The following is an 18,830-nucleotide window of genomic DNA, read 5'->3' as shown; positions in this document are numbered from 1 at the left end:
CGGCCCAGGTATCGCTTATAGTGGGCTATTGGACCGAAAGCACCATCAGCGGTATCGCCCACCCCCACCACAACCAGCCACAGTTTTCCTGGGACGTTCAAACTGCCACCGGAGTGTTTTGAACGATGATGGACGCGGCGCTGGCCAATAGGATCGCTCTGATATTTCAACTCGCGTGTTTTTGGCGGTGATTGGGCGATTCTCTGTTGTGGGCGGGACTTCTGTGCCCGGTCTCCTCTTAATGGCTCCAGCGCGGCTCTCCCAGCAGTCTCACACTGGATTAACCTGCAGGACTAACAATGGAAGTTACAGCACGGCGCGTTTAAGTTTCCCAACGTATATTTAGCTAAAGTTGGAGGCACAGTCTTTAGAAAGAGGCTGTAAGCAAACGACGAACATCGCTGTTGTCGTGTTTTCCTAAAGGGACTTTGGGTTTGCGACGGTTTTCACCTTTTTCCTGCCGAGGATCGCTCACGTCCGCACATTGCTCACTTTACTGGTAAGCCTCTGTAGCGAGTTACAGGTTATGAGCTTTAATAATTAATCACCTTTATTGTGATCTAAACTTAAATGCAACATGTGCAAATAGTTTTAATACTATAAAAATAATGAATGCTCTACTTTATTGCCCTGTTTTCTGCTTTAATTGGGATTTAAGGTGTATATTAAGACTTTAGTGCTCAATACGTGGCTTATTCAGTTATATTCATCCGGATTAATAATAGTAATAATAATAATAATTACCCAAAAAATAAATAATAAAGCTCTGGAGGTGCGATAGCTAGATAGGTGGCCAGCTACGTATCTCCAGGTACTTGTTTTGATAAGAGTTCAGCCATGTTGTTTTCCCCCTTGAGCTTGAGTTGTCCTCCTCAGGCATTCCCACCATTGATTTCCACCTCAGATGAGTCAGGATTTTTTGTTTTTAAGTGTTTAAGTTGAAGTAGGCTTGTATGTAGCCACTTTTCCTTCTTGCACCGCTTTTATTACCATCTCATTACCTCCACATGTGTCCTATTTGTCCTTCCATCATCTTCAGCAAGGCCACTTTTGGCCCATAGACTAATGGGGTGTTGTACATGTGTGTTTCCTGAATGTTGCAGGACTTGCTTCACCATAAAGATTGATGAGCATGACCTCACTAGCCCAAGTGCTTCATGGTAAAATGGCTTTACACTCGGACTGCTTCATGAAGGAGGATGTGTGGGTTAATAAGTGACTGTGAACTAATGGGAAAGGTGTGGTTCGTGCTTAGAGAGGGCTGAAAACACTGTTCTCACACACAGGTAGTGCTCGGCCGATGTGGGTCTTGTTTGAGGAAGGTCGTCCGAGGAGAGATTCGGAGTGTTCCCACTCAGAGAAGTGTGCAGATGTGATATATTTGGTTCATGTTTAAAGGATTTGTGATTTAGCTCCTGATAGTAAATACGATAGTAAATACAGACTCCTCTTCCTCATTGTTAAGCTGCTTAGTGAGTCAGTGACTCACCGAAATGTCAACTTTCCTCTAACTGGTGTCTGAAGTTCGCCTCTTTCGTTTTGGGCTGAAGACAACACAAGGAAGGTGGTCTACACTTCCAGTACGACTTGTTGTTCCATTATTTGCTACATTAGGGATCACAGTGCAAAGCAAAAAACAAACAAACAAACAAACAAAAAAGGTCAGACAGTAAACAGCTTGGCTGATTTGCTGTATTTGGCTGTGAAAAGAGCAGCTGTGTAAATTTGGCGTAAACATTTGTGACATTTTATTAAATGGAAAAACCGCATAAGCATTCAATATAGTTTCATAACAGGTTCTGAATAATTCATAGAAGTCTTAAGATCAATAGCTAAAAAGTGAAGTCTACATTTTTAACGTACTCATAAACACAAGAACCAAAGTCACTCGTACTGGATTTATTATTTTTGTAACCATAATTGCATCTGTGTATCATCACGTCACAGCAAAAACCTTGAATCTCCATTTTTGCTGTTTAAATTTTTTTGACATAATTTGAATCTGACATATGTGTGTGTGTGTGTGTGTGTGTGTGTGTGTATATGTATGTATGTATATATATATATATATATATATATATATATATATATATATATATATATATATATATATATATATGAGAAAGAGAGCGATAGAGGTGGGCAATATGACAATAATTTATCGTATAAATCATAAAATTTGTTATTGTGATGCACAATATACTATGTCATAATCATATAATAAGCATATCGAGGATATAGTTAGTGCTAAATAAACACTGATCAACTCCAGGTTTCTTTACCAACAGTATAATTAGACTGGTTTAACTGGATGAAGAGCAGCAGATGTTGAATAAGAATCACTGTACTGAGTACTAGAGAGTATTGCTACTGATATATTTAGTATGTGATTACATGTATCATGATAATTATAATTAAAAATGGCTTTAAATATCATGATATAGTATTTTTATCATATTACACAGCCCTTATATATATATATATATATATATATATATATATATATATATATATATATATATATATATATATATATTATAATTTTAAGATATATGTAATAATATAACATGATTTCATGATGAATGGGCAAATAGAAATGCTCCAAAATGACTTCCACTGTAGTGAAGGGTTTTTCCTCCTTCTGTAAAGCTGCCGTTTCGGAGATGCAAGGTTTTTGCAGGACCACAAAGCTATCCATTATATGTGACAACACTATGGGACCACATTTAGAAATTCAGCCAGCAGCCAGGATATCCCAGCCAGGTTGAGTAGTTTATTAAACCAGACGGAGCAGCCATTAAAGCCACATGCCCATTTGCCCTAATCCTATAACAGTGTTAGTTAGGAGCACATATAAGACAGAGAGGGGTCCTTAAGGGACTCGAGAGCGAAACTGGAAAGTGCCAGACGGCCTTTCGGAACGTATTGACAGATGTTCATTTCTCCCTCAGGACCAGGATGCCCCAGACCACTCCATTCACAGCCAAGTTCGTTCCCAACCCTTACGGCAGCGGCCACACTCACTACAAACCCGTGGAAGAGAGCTATGGGGGTCTGCTCTACCATGACAACAACCTCGTCTCAGGATCACTCGAGGCACTTATACAGCACCTTGTTCCTACAGTGGACTATTACCCTGATGTAAGTGTGCGAACTTGCCATAGAAATACTGTTAATGCGCACCTGTAGTTTAAGGGTGGGTGTTTAACACTGTGTTACCTTCCTCTCATTTCAGAGGTCGTACATCTTTACCTTCCTGCTAAGCTCACGGCTCTTCCTGCATCCGTTTGAGCTCATGTCCAGGGTGTGCTACTTGTGCGTGGAGCATCATAGAGTAGGCGACCCACAGATCGATAAGGTATGTGCTGTAAATGTAGCCTAGTTTCATATCTAACATAGTGGATATACTGGTCCTCTAACCCAGCGTTTTTACTGTAATGTGTGTTATTACTCTCCAGCTTTCATGAATACACAGCTTGGTTCTTTAGTTTTATAGTTGCTGAATAATTGATAGTAGTTTTAAGATCAATACCTGAATAATAAGCCTGGTGTTTAATCCCTGGAAACCTATATTTATTATTCAGTTATAAACTGTAATGCAGAAGCTATTGTGATTATTGTATAGTAATAATTTGGGTTGGCATATCTCATGGAGTCCCACAAGGTTCTATTTTAGGGCCTATGACACTGACCATGATGGGCTAAGGGGTTTGATATGTACAGTACAATTTAACTGCTTATTTGGGTGTATTTTACCAAAAAATGGGTGTAACCCCCTGAATTCCGTTATTATATTGTTGGACCCACCCGTCAATCTTCTCCATCTTGGCCAACAGAAACGGATCCGGGACATCGCTCCGAAGATCGTGCAGCTGCTGACAGAATGGACGGAGACATTTCCCTACGACTTCAGGGATGAGCGCATGATGCGTAGCCTGAAAGAGATGACCCACCGGTTGGCTTTCGGAGATGAGGTCAGCAGCACCTCTTTTGTTGAGCATTGATCGGCTAGCAGGGATGATGTCATGCTTTCTGATGCTATCACTGATTGTCACCAGAGCTGGTGACGTCATCGCCTTTTTATTCTGCTTTCTGCTAATGCAGATTCAAGGCCTCTTTTTTGACCCGTCGCTAGGCAACCTTCTGAACCAGGCTGTCAGGTGGCTTCGTGACCATGCGTTGGAGTCCAGCGTTCTGCGTGTTTCTCTGAAAGCGCTCGGGCTGTTGCATGGCACGGGCTGTGATTATGGCAGCATGCTTTGTATGATTCAGAAGGTGTGAGGGCAGCCTGCGCTCTTTTAGACTGCTGGTGCCGGCATGTGAGGATGAAGAGGTTTTGGGAACTAAAAAGCACTGAATCTGGACGACATGTGGGGGAAATAAGTGCAGAAGATGGTTGCTATAAATTTGAAACAAAGGAAGCTGTAAATTTAGTCAGGGAGAAAAAAATAACGAGGTGTTATAAAACCAATGAATAGAAAGCAGACTTGGCAACTTTGTGCACTTTAGCTGATATCAGGGTTCTGGTATGTACTTAAAAAGGCTTGTTTTTGAGGATCAGAAGTGTCTACATTTTTATATTTTTCACTGTTTATTGCTGTTGAAGTCTAAGATGATGACCAGGTTGTGCTGATGAACAAGTAGGGCCTATGGAGTTCTCAGCTAACCAGGAATATTTAGCTGGTCGTGGTTGTGTGGTCAGTTTGAGAAGTTGGAAACTGTTGATCATAGCAAACCTGTATATCTCAATTAGCTGAGGGGGAATAATAGTGCTTAATCCCAGTCCTGGTGGCCAACAGTTTTACTGTATCCCCTGCTCTAACCTGATCAAACCAATGAATGGCTTAATGGCTTATGGTAGAACTGCTTAATGTTGTTGCTGGTGTGGCCATCTAGGTCTAGAGAAGCTGGGCTGAAAAATGGTAATTGGTTTGAAGATGGTTGCGGTATGCAAATAAGCTTTCTGCTATAGCCAATAATAATGTTTTTACTACATAGAAGAGCAGGTCATTAAGTTGATCAAAATAACACTGACCAATCAATCCAAAAGGCACGTCATTACACTTCAAGCTCTGACGTTAGACAGACGTTGAATTTTAGTTGGAAATCGAAGTCACATATCCGTCAGAACCAACATTGGGTTGATCTTAAGCTCCAACGTTAGACTGAAGTAAAATTTTAGTTGGAAATCAAAGTCTCTTATTTGTAAGAACCGACATTGGGTTGACTTCAAGCTCCAACGTTAGACAGACGTTAAATTTTAGTTGGAAATCATAGTCACGTATTTGTCAGTACCAACATTGGGTTGATCTTAAGCTCCAACGTTAGACAGACGTTGAATTTTTGTTGGAAATCGAAGTCACGCATCCGTCAGAACCAACATTGGGTTGACCTCAAGCTCCAACGTTAGAATGAAGTAAAATTTTTGTTGGAAATCAAAGTCACTTATTTGTAAGAACCAACATTGGGTTGACCTCAAGCTCCAACGTTAGACTGATGTTGAGTTTTAGTTGGAAATCGAAGTCACACATCCATCAAAAACAACATTGGTTTCACCTTAAGCTCCAACATTAGACTGACGTTGAATTTTAGTTGGAAATCAAAGTCACGCATCCGTCAGAACCAACATTGGGTTGATCTTAAGCTCCAACGTTCGACTGATGTTAAAGTTTGGTTACTTAACACCATGCCTTAAAAACCAACAACAAAGGAACGTCCAGCAACGTTAGAATTGATCGGAAACATTATGAAGTTTAGCAGACGTTGGGGTTTGATCACCATACCTCTTAACTAAATGTTGGCATTTTAAGTTGACATGACATTTGCATGTAACATCTGGCCGACGTTGGACTCAACTTTACAAATTGACGTTGGCATTCTACACTGTGCCGGCATTGAATTTTGGTAACCTGTTACGATTCAGCCAGATAACAAGGTCTATTGCTGGTGGTGGCCTGCTGGGCATAGTGTAGTGTTCTTGCCTGGGGGGGGGGAATCCAACCTGGTCTGGAGGGCAGAGATGTTACCCACTATGCTATACCAACCTACAACGGGATCTCTCCGACCTGATTGTTTCACCAAAGGGTTTTTCATATATTGTGCAAGGTCTGCTGGAATCACAGTATGTAGCAATGTAATCACGTAACTAACAATTTACCTGTATCATGCAACTTCACTCTGAGCTTCACTCATGAATCAGTGAGTGTAGCTTTAGCTTTCACCTGGTCCACAGTCTGTGCAAGCACAGGCATGTTGCTGTAAAGACTCTCAGTTTGCAAGCAGGCAGTGAATAAGATCTGGACTGACTTTGCTTCCGTCTCCTAATGTTGATGCAGCTGTCTCGGAGAGCCATGCAGAGACTGATCCAGCGTCTCTTGCGCAAGCTGACCATCCTGGGACAGTACGAGGAGTCTCTGGTGACGTCTGGCTCGGCGGCGGCCGTGGCGGCAGCAGCAGCGGCAGCAGCAGTGGAAAAACCGGGTGGTCTTAAGGCTAAGCAGCATGTGGTGCGCAGGGAGGAGTGTGTGCTGAACTTGTGTGACGACCCCTTCATCCTCGCCCAGCAGCTCACGCACATTGAGATGGTGAGTGGGGGAGGAATCTTCAATCTTCAGCTTCTGTAGCTGTATTGTGTGCATGCTGAAATCATAATACTACCAAAAGTATGCGTTTTTAATGTCCATAATGTAAATTTACCACATTTTATATGAAATTATTCTGCCATTCTGCTCAGTACTCAGTCCAATATCAGCGGCAAATGTTCAAACTCTGTGCAGTCTACTAACTGTGCCACACAAAACACTCCTGAGATCATTCACTCGACTCCGTGCTCTCAGATATGAGGCTTTACCCTCTAAATGGGTGTGATTTGAGCCTCAGCTTAGCTGGAACATGGCCTGTGCTGTGGTGTTTAGTCTGCAGAACCCAGCAGGACCAGTCTCCTTCGCTCTCAGACATGGGTTTCTAACATTTACTCTTGTGTCGGTAGTTTAGCAGCTGCTGCACTGGGCACTGAGAACTTTTTGGTAACACTGTATACCGCGGTATTATTTTGACACAGTATAACGGTATAAAGAAGTGGATACCGCCCAACCCTGGTATCAGCCCAAATTTGAGATTTATCAAACGAGACATTTTTTTTTAGTCTTAAGTCTAAAAGTAGGCTATTTTATATATGATACCACATAATCCTGTCACTGTGACAGGGTACTTAAGATACTTCCATCTTTAATCACTGTGTTTTAATCAATGTTCCTCTACAGGAGAGACTGAGTTACATTGGCCCTGAGGAGTTTGTCCAGGCCTTCACTCAGAAAAGACCGTCCGACAACCATAAGGTAACCTTTCACACGGCCACTCTGACCTCAGATTATGTAAGAGGCCTCTAAGTGGGTCGTGAGCAACTAAATGATTTCTACATGACATAAGACCACATGACCCGGTGGCTAAATGTGGAAAACAGTTGATTTGCTCTAATCAGCCACTGTTGCTCAACCTGACATGGGAACGTTCTGTCTGCAGAGTTTCTTCAGCAAGCGACGAGCGAGCAATCTCGAGGCCTATGTGGAGTGGTTCAATCGGCTGAGTTACCTGGTGGCCACCGAAATCTGCTTGGTGAGAGCATTTCTGAGCTATTCTGAGGACTAAAAGCATCAGCAGTCATTTATTTTGCGGCTGTATTTATAGCTGAAGTGTTCCAAGGTTGCATCTCTGTTATGGTTTCATTTAAAAAGCAGTCAGATGGATTTACAATGCAGCATGTTTTGCTCAAATGAGTTCACATTATATTGCGTTTTGGCCTCGAAACTCCACACACACCTCCTCCCAGCCTTTTCTCTGCTACTGTCACTAACCCTGTGCTGCCCCCTGGTGGCTGTGTGTATCTTTCAGCCAGTCAAGAAGAAACATCGAGCTCGGGTCCTGGAGTTTTTCATCGATGTGGCGCGGGAATGCTTCAACATCGGCAACTTCAACTCTCTAATGGCTATTATTAGTGAGTGCATTATCTTCCGTAACTGCAGAACGTTAATAAGCGCAACACATATATACACCAGTCAGCCATAACATTAACACCACTGACAGGGGAAGTGAAAAACATTGATTATCATCATCTACATGATATATTAGGCAGCAAGTGAACAGTCAGTTCTTGAAGAAAAATGGGCAAACCTAAGAATCTGAGACACTTCGACAAGAACCAGACTGTGATGGCTGAATTTGTGGGATGGTTCTACTGTGCAGTGGCCAGTACCTATCAGAAAAGCTCCTAGAAAGGACAACCAGTGACCCTGCAACAGGATCATGGGTGCCAGATACCACACAGGGCGTAAAGTCTGTGCCTCGGATAGTCCGATCAGTTGTGGTGGCACCAGGGGGATCTATTCAGTGTTAGGCAGGTGGTGCTAATGTTGTGGCAAACTGGTGTATATGTCATACAGTTATACTGTATATCATCGCTGTCACTTTTTGATATGACGTTGAATGAATCTGACAGTTGTTCTTTGAAATGTGTCAGAAATTCATGATTAATGAGCCAAAACCTGAGTTTTGTTTAATTTATGTTCAATTTCTTGCAACAGCTGGGATGAACATGAACCCTGTGTCCAGGCTGAAGAAGACCTGGGGCAAAGTCAACACAGACAAGTTTGAGATACTGGAGGTGAGCAGCAGTGCTTACGAGACCAAGAGATGCTCTGACCTGACTGGATGTTTGTGTTTGGTGATCTGTGAAAGTGTTGATGCTTTGCTAAATACAAGCTTCGTTGTTGTGTGTTTGGTGTTGTAGCATCAAATGGATCCATCCAATAACTTCTACAACTACCGCACTGCCCTGCGAGGGGCGACGCAGAGATCCGCCACAGCTCACACCACCAGAGAGAAGGTAGATTAACGTTGACATTTTGGAACCATCTGTGGTTGTTAGAAACACACTGTGGAGAGGTTTTAGGCACATCAAATCACCAATGAGCGAGTCTTTCATGTAGAAGCTCCAGATCCCATCAGAACAGATGCAGATAAACATAGATCCAGTAAAAAGGAGAAACAAGAGTTTCTCATTCTGAAGAAAGAAAGTAGTGAGATCTTGTCGGTGAGCTAGTCTGAAGAACAGAGCTCGGTTCCTCCAGGTTTCTCCTGGACACCCCCCAGTCCAGCCAGCACAGCGTGGAGTATGTGTTCAACTCCATCAGCAGCAGCAGCAGCTCACCTGATTTACCATCATTAAGCCCTGATTTACCACCAAACCAGGAGTTGATCTGAGGAGAACTCTAAATAATACTAGACTCTATGAGAGAGGAGAACTTTGGAGATGTTCTAATGATGAACACAGTGATGGAGAACCTCCACTTTTATTAGTGTTTATTCTAATATCAGAGTTTAACTGAACAGATAAACACTTACTGCCCAGATTAGCAGCTTTTCATTCTCCTCTTCACAGATGCCTAAAAGTTTTGGACAGTACTGCATGTATTTGTACTTAATGATGGGAGCCATTGAAAGCACTGAGAAACTCTTGCATGACTTCTACTCAGTCCAGCAGTTATCTACCATCTACCAATGGATTACTTTAAACATTGAACACAATGTGTGTGTGATATAGGCACTATTTGATGAAAGGGTTAATTAATTAATTTAATAATTAATTAATTGGCAGATTGAGATATGAGCAGAGGGGTCTAATTTTCTGTGAAGTGGAAAGTTGGGCTCTTGCTCTTTAAAATCAGAAACCAGAGTCAGATGGCTTAAACATGCAGGGCTGAATCACACCAATCCTGCCTGCTGTGTGCCATTTCAAGCATCGTAGGCGCTGCCACTGATGCTGGGTTGTTTATGTAGCCAGGGAGACGCCGCTGTCAGTCATTATGGGATCTGACCCACCCACACAGTTCTGAGTAGGCGGCAACGTAGACGTTTTGTAGTGCTTATGTCCTGTTAAATTTTATTAATCTATATATTTTTTAATATAACATTGACATATATATATGTTTAAACTGTTAGGGGGGCTTTTAATAAATTAACACTAAGCTTTTAGCAAGGGATCCTAATCATCCTACTGTCTCCTTCCCCCAGATCGTTATTCCATTCTTCAGTCTGTTCATTAAGGACATTTACTTCCTTAACGAAGGCTGCGCCAGCCGACTGCCCAATGGACATGTCAATTTTGAGGTAGGTTGCTTTTGCAGAGCAGTTTAGAAGTTTGTCTGGCCCAGAAAACAAAGCAAGTAGGCCTCCTTTATTGTTTTTCTTGGTCGTTGCTTAGTTTCCATAGTTACCAAACTATTTTTGTTTCAATGGCAGAAATTCTGGGAGTTGGCCAAGCAAGTGAGCGAGTTTCTGTCGTGGAGGCAGGTGATCTGCCCATTTGAGAGGGACAGGAAAACCCTGCAGTACCTCATGAGTGTCTCTGTGTTCACAGAGGATGGTGAGTGATCAGACGGCTCGTTTTCTGTCTAGTTCCTCATACAGGAACACTGAAGAAGTGACTAGTGGACTGTTTACTCTGTCTTTTGACAAGCTCAGTTAAGATGAATCACTTTTTCATTCATCTGAGAAATACTTTGTGGTCTCATTCCAGTTCCGTTCATTATATCTCTTCTGGTCAGCTTTTTTTAATTTTTTTTTATAAAAATGTAAAAATTATCCTCTTTTTTATTTACTTATTAAATCAACATTTCTTTATTTTTTAAGCCTCAGTCTGTCATTTCTTTTTGTTTCTTTTTATGGTTCTGATGAACTATGGTTTCTGCTGTTTTTAGAGCTCCAGCTGGCCTCATACGAGAGCGAAGGTCCAGAGAACAACCTGGAGAGAGACACTCGTCGCTCACTCAGGTAACAGCCCTCATCACAGTGCCTACTTCTCTACACTGTCTTATATATCTTAGCAAGCGAAATCCTCTTAAACATAGTCTAAATATCTAATATTTCTCACTTTAACTTTAAAGATTTATAAATCAACTTATTTCTAAATCATTTTCACTTGTTTTTAAGTATTTATTCGTATTTTATTTTTACTACAATTCAAGAAATAGCAGATCATTTAGCATTCGTTAAGAAATATTGCCTGAAACACGCAAAATAGTCTGCTAGTGGAAAATCAGTACAATTAAGTTAGTAATAAATTATATAATCTTATAATATTCTTAATACAATATAGAAATAGAAGTATCAGATTTTTACAGCAGATTTAAGAGAATATTACATTCAATTTTTTCCTGTATAACCTTTAGGCCTTGGCTGTCCCAAGAATAAGTACCATACTTTAGGCTGTGACAGCATCAACACACTTCTCCATCAGTGTGTTTAAGATGGGTGTGTTGACTCAGGCCTGTATGCGGAGAAAAGGCAGAATCAGAGAGGTTCAGAACCAATGGAAAGCTGTAAAGGTGACCAAATCATGTGACCAAAGACATGATTTCCACACCAGATTTCGATCTGCACAAACCCCGCTCCTGCTCCAGCCGTGCACAAGCGTCTTAGAAAGAGAACGTCTGCAAGTGTTAACAGCTTCCCATCCTTGCCTTGTCCAGCGTGTAGGCACAGGAAGAATGCTCACAGCAAGTGTTGGTGAAGAGCGTAGGCGTTTAAGTGATTCAGCTTCGTTCTGACATTTAAAGTGTTGAGAGGGCAAAAGTAATTGTTCTCATTTCTACAGCATTATAACCATTTGGTGACGCCGCGTTTTGTCTGAATTGCAGGTCGTCGCTCAGCAGGATGTGAGAGCTCCTTTCTGATTCACGTGTCGACCCAGAGTGAAGAGGACGCTCCATAAACTGAAAGCCTGCACGCTGCTGCAGGAGCTGCACGCTGCTGAAAGACGATTATGAAAGAAAAGGTTATTTGTATAAAGACTCGTGTATGATTTCCTCCCCCTCAGTGAAGGATATGAGGCTGGATTCTCATCGCCGCACCGTCGTCATGCTAAAGAAAAGACACTCCTACTGTACCTCATGTAAAAATGATTTGAATAAGCTTCATCTTACGTATCGTGAGCATATCTTTACCCGGATGGACGAAGAGTGTGTCGCTGGCTGACCTCTTCTGTTACGCTGTGTAAGCTTACTTGTGTTCTGTTTTTTTTTTGTACTTGTAAAGAGTAATTCCGGGTTTGTGTTTGTGACTGTAAAATTGTATCATATGAATGTTTTTGTATGTCTGTGTTTTTGGTGAACTGATGTAAGTTTATAGTCAGAACTTTGCCTTATAAAGAAACTCTAACACAACCAAGCCCAAGACTCTTCTGTCTCCATTAAATACACCATATATGCAAAAGTTTGTGGACACCCCTTCTCATGAAAGTATTCAGCTACTGCAAATGCACACACACTTGTCTAGACCCTGCAGAGAAGTATTGCCAATAGAATAGGACTCTCTGGAGCAGATAAATGAACATGAACCTATTGGCACAAAGTTGCCTAATGCCAGGCGTGGGCTAGAGGGGTATAAAGCCCCCCCAGCATTGAGCTGTGGAGCAGTGGAGGAACTGTGTCCTCTGGAATGATGGCTGGTGCTCCGTCAAGTAAGGTGGAGATCATCTGACCTCACTAACGCTCTTAAGGCTGAATGCAATCAAATCCTCACATCAATAGTCCAGAATTGAATAGAAAGGTTTCTCCCCTGGACAAGTGAGACAGTTACTCCAAGAAAAGCAGGATAGGCTCTTAGTAATACCCTTTATTTTAGGAGAACTGATGAATTAGCAGGTGTCCCTATACTTTTGTCCATATAGTGTAGTTTATCTCAGTACTTCTTTCTGGTTTCCAACATTATTTCATTAGACCATTGTGAAATATGTTTTTAAATATGGAGCTGTAGCGCCACCTAGTGTTTAATCAAACCAACTGTAGGCTGTTATGATTGAAATTTGTTCAACTGTAACCAAATATCTCATATTGTAGTTTCAGTTTTTATGCTGAGGTCTGTTTATGACTTTTATTTGGGCTTAGTTACATTGCATTTCCCAACCTCTCCATCCTTAATAAATAAATAATCAGACTGTTTTAGTGGCTGTACCTTTAAAAGGGCCCTGGAAAAGCAAACTGTGTTTATTGCGTAATGAGAGTTCAGTACCAAAACAGAGCTGGGAAACGAGCCGATTCCAAAACCCCAAAACTGTTACATCACAGTCTTGACCTGTTACTTTTATGCCACCAAATTGACCGAAATTAAGGCTAAACGCACCGGCTACTTTGGGAGAATACGGAAGTGAGGCTAAACTACAGGGCCGACTGGAGCAGGGACAACTGGAGGACCCGCTGCTAATGTCAGGGGGCGGGACGTGGGGAAGCTGGGGAATGCCCGACTGGAGGAAGCCAGGGGACCATTTCATGAAGAAGCCAGTGAAGCAAGCAGGGGCTGGGCTAAAAACGAACCCGGGCAGCTTTTATTATATAGCAGCACCATCCTCTCAGGTGTACACCAGCAAATCATGCTGCATTCAAGCATGTTATTTTGCATAAAAAATCAATATCTATCAAAAATATACATTAAAAAGCTTGACAGCCTCCAGAGCTTAACTACTAACTACAGTGTCAAGGTTAGGTACAAAGGTAAAGGTATTTGTCAAGTGAACTAGGAGCAGTGAGCATACCCACCCCCACACCCACACCCAGAGTAGCGTGCAGCCAACTCCAGCGCCCAGGGAGCAGAGGGGCCTTGCTCAAGGGCCCCAACAGTGGCAGCTTGCCGAGCCCAGGTATCGAACCCACAACCCTGTCATTAATAGTCCAGAGCTCTAACCACTGAGCCCCCACTGCCCCCATTACACTCAGTATACTGAAATATCTACAATGAGAGTGTACTCCAAATTGTCCCACAATGCAGTGCGAAACAGAAAGGGAGGAGCTAATCTCGTCTGGAAGAATAAGGAAAAAGAGGGTGGATGACAACGCAAGTGACCGCAGAATACGTCAGAACTTGCAGTGACGTACGTTGTCATAGCAACGCTTCGTCACTTCCGGGTTACTACAAAGCGGGTTAGTACATTAATACTGTGTGTAGTGCCCAACCTGCCCTATTGACCTTATATATAGTCCATACCCAGCATTAGTGTGTAGTACGCAATTGGGACGCAGCCAATGCAAAATAACAGGTAAATAAATAAAATTAAATATAAAATAAAATAAATTAAAAAAATAAATAAATAAAATAAAATAAAATAAAATAAAATAAAATAAAATAAAATAAAATAAAATAATAAATAAATAAAATAAAATAAAATAAAAAAATAAAAATTACAAAAATAAATAAATAAATAAATAATAAAAAAAATAAATAAAATAAAATAAAATAAAAATAATAAACATAAAATAAAATAAAGAATAAATAAAAAGGCGTGTGAAACACACCTGAGCAATTTTCCCCAAGCAAAGTCCCACACTTACTATTTATACGTCATATAATCTAAAATACTGAATACACACAGTCTACAAGCACCTTATTTACATCTATGTAAATAACGTCTGTTCTGATTGGCTGCCATGTATTTTACATGACTCAAAAAGAGGTCCAGACTTGAAGACTCCTGAACATTGAACCCATTATATGAATACATGAGCATGTGGGGCTGCACTGCTGTTGGCTGAAAAGGCAGATGCCGTATATTTCATTGTTTTGCATTTGTGACATCACTAATTAAAAATTTAATTAAATAAATTCAGTTTATATAAAAGAACTGGAGAATGAACTGTATGGACTATTGACATTTACATACTATTTCAAACTCTTATAGACATAAACTTTCCCATGATGTTGCTCCTTTAAGACTGATAACTTCTAATATCTATTGTAATTAAAGATTATTACCAAATTAGTATGAATAATAATACATCTGGAGTCAAATATGTTCATAGAAGCATAAAAGGTTTATTGAAGGTGTGATCTCACAAGTGAGAACTCATGTGCCGGGAGAGGTGATGACGTTCTCTGAAGCCTTCCTCACAGACCGGGCACCTCAGCCTCTCCTTGCTGTACTGCCTCGGCTGCTCTGAGGACCTCTTGTGGTGGGACCTCATGTGCTGCACTAGGTCTGATGTCATGTGGAAGGAGACGCTGCATTTAGCGCACCAGTTCTGAGCAGGCAGGCCCAGAGGAGAGAGAGCGGAGGGTAGGAGGGACCACTCGGGCCTAATTTGGGCCTGGAGGGGCTTTGGCTTCTTGGACCAGAGCCCTGGTTCACAGACAAGAGATGGTTGTCTGAGGAGACCCCTGCTGAAGAGTGCTGAAGCCTGGGGTTTAGTTGCCTGGGCAGCAGCGGCAGGGTGGGTAGGAATGCTGGGAAATGTAGTTGGAGTGATTCCATGGCTGAACCTGACTGTCATGGCCAGATTGGTTATTTGGGCGATGGCCCCTGGAGGCTGGACGAAGGCACTTTTCTCCTTCTGGTCTGGTCCAGTGGTGGCTAGCTGCGACCTTCTGGCACGGGACACAAAAAGGGGTGCCAGTGAATTTTCAATGAGCTTGGAGTCCAGAACTTCAAGGTTGTCATGGCAGTGGGTTGCCCAGGGCAAAGAACGTCCACCCTCATTGGTTATGCTGGTCTTGCCGCCACCAGACTGAGAGCTGGAGCTGGACGAAGGCTTTCTTTTCACAAGCGTAGCACACACTCTTTTAAGTGGAGGATGTGGGTGTCCACCAGAAAGGGGATTCTCCTCATCACTTTCGTCTGACTCGGAGTCTAAAGAGTGTCTCCGTTTAGCAGTGCTGTCCTGTGATGCATTCGTGCAGCTCTCCAGGTTCCTGGCCAAATTGTGGAAATCTGTAGACGGCCTGTGCTGTAGTTCGGAGGGGCCTGACTTGCTGTTGCTGAATCTTGTGGGTCTTTCAGGGCAGAGGAATCTCTGATGAGCCAGCACTGGGAATTCAAACAGAAAGCTCTGTTTGCAGTAACAGCATCTGTAGCCTAAAAGACATATACGCCATTAAAGGGGAAGTTCATGCATAGTTTAAAACATCTAAATTATTCAGCGACTGTGATGTGAATAAGGTTCTTCAGCCTGGTTTGGTGTGAAATGCTTAATTTTAGAGAAATTCACAGGTTCAGATTTCTTTACAATGGTGGTAAATGGAACCAGGGGTTGTTTTCGCGACTACAACATAAATTGACCAATTTTAAGAACCACCAGTGAACCTTCATGCATTGGTACATCTAACAGTTATGCATTTTCGGAGAACTATTTGGGCTTGGATCGCCCTGCATGTACATGGATACTGTCATCCATGTCCCGTTAATAATATAATTAAAAATACATATAAGGCCACACTTCTTTGTCCAGAGTATCAGGCAGTATATTTATAATTGTTTCAGCATAATAACATTCTAGGGTGTAGCTTTGTGAGGCCTTAAACTTTTCAGATGTCAAACAACTCAATTTTCTCAAGATATTCATATATGACCGAATGCTGTATGTAATAATTTGCCATATCTACCTTTATTACTCTTCTGTGCGCATGTAATGCTCAGCAGCTCGGCTAGCTCTTCCCCGTACCAGACCAGAAGCTCAGACATCTTGGAGATATTCTTCAGGGCTCGATAAAACAGATGGCCATCCTTCACATAAGCCTCCAAATTCTGTTCTTCTGCATTCCGGGCTGACTGCACCAGTCGTAGCCAAGCTGGGGCCTCCATGGTGGAGAGACTGGCCAATGATGTGTCCACCTGTAAAACGTCAGATGTAGAATGGTCAGACTGGTCTGGCAGGCGAAATACAATGCCAGCAAATGGACAAATTATCCAAAGCAAGGGGTCATCAATGCCAGTCCTAGAGGACCAGAGTCCAGTAGGACACCCCTACTTTAAGTTGCACCTATTGCTCACACAGCTTGTCTAGTCCCTGTAGAGATGTACTGCCAATAGAATAGGACTCCCTGGAGCAGATAAACATGAATCTACTAGCACCATGCTGCCTAATGCCAGGCGTGGGCTAGAGGGGTATGAAGCCCCCCCAGCATTGAGCTGTGGAGCAATGGAATGATGGTTGGTGCTCCATCCGATATTTTTGTTGGGGAGTTGACCTCACTAACTCTCTTGTCGCTGAATGCCATCAATCAAATCCACACAGTAGAAAGCCTTCTTCCCTGGACAGCAGAGACAGTTACTCCAACTAAAGCAGGATAAACTCCCTCTATAAATATCCTTGATTTCTGAAAGCAACTATAAACAAGCAGGTGTCCCAATACTTTTGTCCATGTATTGCAGTTATTGAATGTAGGTGCAAACTCACCTGGTGAGCGTAAGCCCTTGCACGCCTGTCTGAGCACTTGAGGGCTATTAGGCCAATGCTGTCGCTCAGTGAGGTGCGCGGGGGGTCACATGGTCCGAAAACTGCACCTGCTGGAACATCGCAGGAGGTGTGAATACTTCCCAGCATGTCAGCAATCAGCACCCAGCTGCTGCCTTGGTCTTCTGTACCCTGAGGAACATGGATTGGATAATGGTAAGAGAGAACATCTACAGTCCAGAGCCAGGGTTCAGCACAGTTTGGGGGGTTCTAAGGATTCGGGTCAGTGTATTTTTTAGTTTTGCAGTCAAATAAAGCAACTTACCATGATCTGAATGAAAGAACTGCCACTCAAAGACCTTCAGAGCAGCTGAAGATGAAGACGAGGATGATGACGATGTCTCTGAGCTCACCACACTAGCCACTGTTCCACTGTTCCTTAAGATGCACCAGTTTTATCCCTCATCCTTTATCCTTTGAGCTCGTCTTAGTCTTTTCCCCACCCATATTCTAATGAACCACACCCCCTGTGGTACGATTGGCTAGCAGTCTCCACTGTCCACCTATCGGCTTGTTAGAAATATGCATGAGGGCGTGGGGGAATACTCCCTCCATTCCTATAGACCGATAAAAATGCTACACCCCTTCCATGAAGTCTTCTGGATCACTGACCCTTCGTGACCTGCCCCATCACTAATGGCCTCACTGTTGGCACTAAATACGATCGTTGGCTCAAACGTCCATCTCATCATCGCAGAGATTGGCTGGAGCTCAGTGCCGCATTCATTACTGTCACGCTAACACCAGCCCGGCAGTCCCTTTTAATGAACCATGAGCAGATTCCCTAGCTTCAGGCTATGGGCTATAACCTTCCACCCTGCAGCGTCCGGCCCGGAGGCGGAGGAACATTAGAGCCGGCAGGACCTCCGTCCTCTTTAATGTGATAAATCAACTGATCTGGACAAGCGCCACTAAACGTGATGAACCGGGAGTGTCCGGACTTTAAGTGTGACCTGAAGACTGTAGGATCTGTAGGTTTTTGGAGGAAACTGTGGTGTAAATTATGAGCTCTAAACATCTAAATTATGATGGTTTCATCTGCATATGTGCTAAGACAGAAGCCTGGCCTCCCACTGCTGGTCTGTTCCAAGCTGTTCCAAGTACACTGCAATAAATATGCCAAAGGAAGTTGGCCTCAGAGCATGAATCCAGCTATTTAGTTAGCATTTAGCATGTGTGACACTGAAATTGGGCTTTTTTTATATGTAGAAATGTAGCAGGGGCGTCATTAGACCCTATTTACTGGGACACACACCCCAGTAATACTGTTTAATAGTACAGTGGTGATCTCCGATGAGCCATCGCACACCACGCCCACTCTGAACGACTATATACAGTGATTGAACCCGGTCGAAAGTTTGGAAAAGCCAAACGATCAGGCCAGGCACACAGTCTGTTCACCATACTGCCATCTGGCAGGAGGTTCCGCAGCATCCATGAACAAGTTCCAGAGGTTGGTGCTCCATCTGATATGTCTGGTGGGTGAGGGATGAGCTGGGGCTGGTGATCATCCTGCTTTTGTTGGAGTAACTCCTGAGTCTTTACTGTCCAGGGAAG

At 42.6% G+C, this 18,830-nt stretch overlaps 2 protein-coding genes across 2 annotated transcripts; one reads left to right on the top strand and one right to left on the bottom strand.

Moving 5' to 3' along the window:
* Positions 1 to 252: 252 nt before the first annotated feature.
* rasgef1bb (RasGEF domain family, member 1Bb) lies at positions 253 to 12,222 on the top strand. Its single transcript, XM_072658789.1, has 14 exons — positions 253 to 499; positions 2,952 to 3,141; positions 3,236 to 3,358; positions 3,837 to 3,974; positions 6,336 to 6,584; positions 7,263 to 7,337; positions 7,522 to 7,614; positions 7,891 to 7,993; positions 8,580 to 8,659; positions 8,786 to 8,881; positions 10,069 to 10,164; positions 10,297 to 10,420; positions 10,755 to 10,827; positions 11,694 to 12,222. The coding sequence occupies exons 2-14, from the start codon at positions 2,959 to 2,961 to the stop codon at positions 11,713 to 11,715; spliced, it is 1,455 nt and encodes a 484-aa protein (XP_072514890.1). The 5' UTR covers positions 253 to 499; positions 2,952 to 2,958; the 3' UTR covers positions 11,716 to 12,222.
* Positions 12,223 to 14,876: 2,654 nt separating this feature from the next.
* Positions 14,877 to 18,784, bottom strand: prdm8a (PR/SET domain 8a). Its single transcript, XM_072658201.1, has 4 exons — positions 18,680 to 18,784; positions 17,217 to 17,405; positions 16,423 to 16,651; positions 14,877 to 15,895 (listed from the first exon to the last, which is right to left on the bottom strand). Exons 1-4 carry the CDS (start codon positions 18,782 to 18,784, stop codon positions 14,877 to 14,879), a joined length of 1,542 nt encoding a protein of 513 aa, XP_072514302.1.
* Positions 18,785 to 18,830: the final 46 nt, after the last annotated feature.

Source organism: Salminus brasiliensis, chromosome 16, assembly GCF_030463535.1.
Source record: "Salminus brasiliensis chromosome 16, fSalBra1.hap2, whole genome shotgun sequence".
NCBI lineage: Eukaryota > Metazoa > Chordata > Actinopteri > Characiformes > Bryconidae > Salminus > Salminus brasiliensis.
Note: the sequence above shows the minus strand (reverse complement) of the source record. Positions and strands in the feature narration are given on the sequence as shown.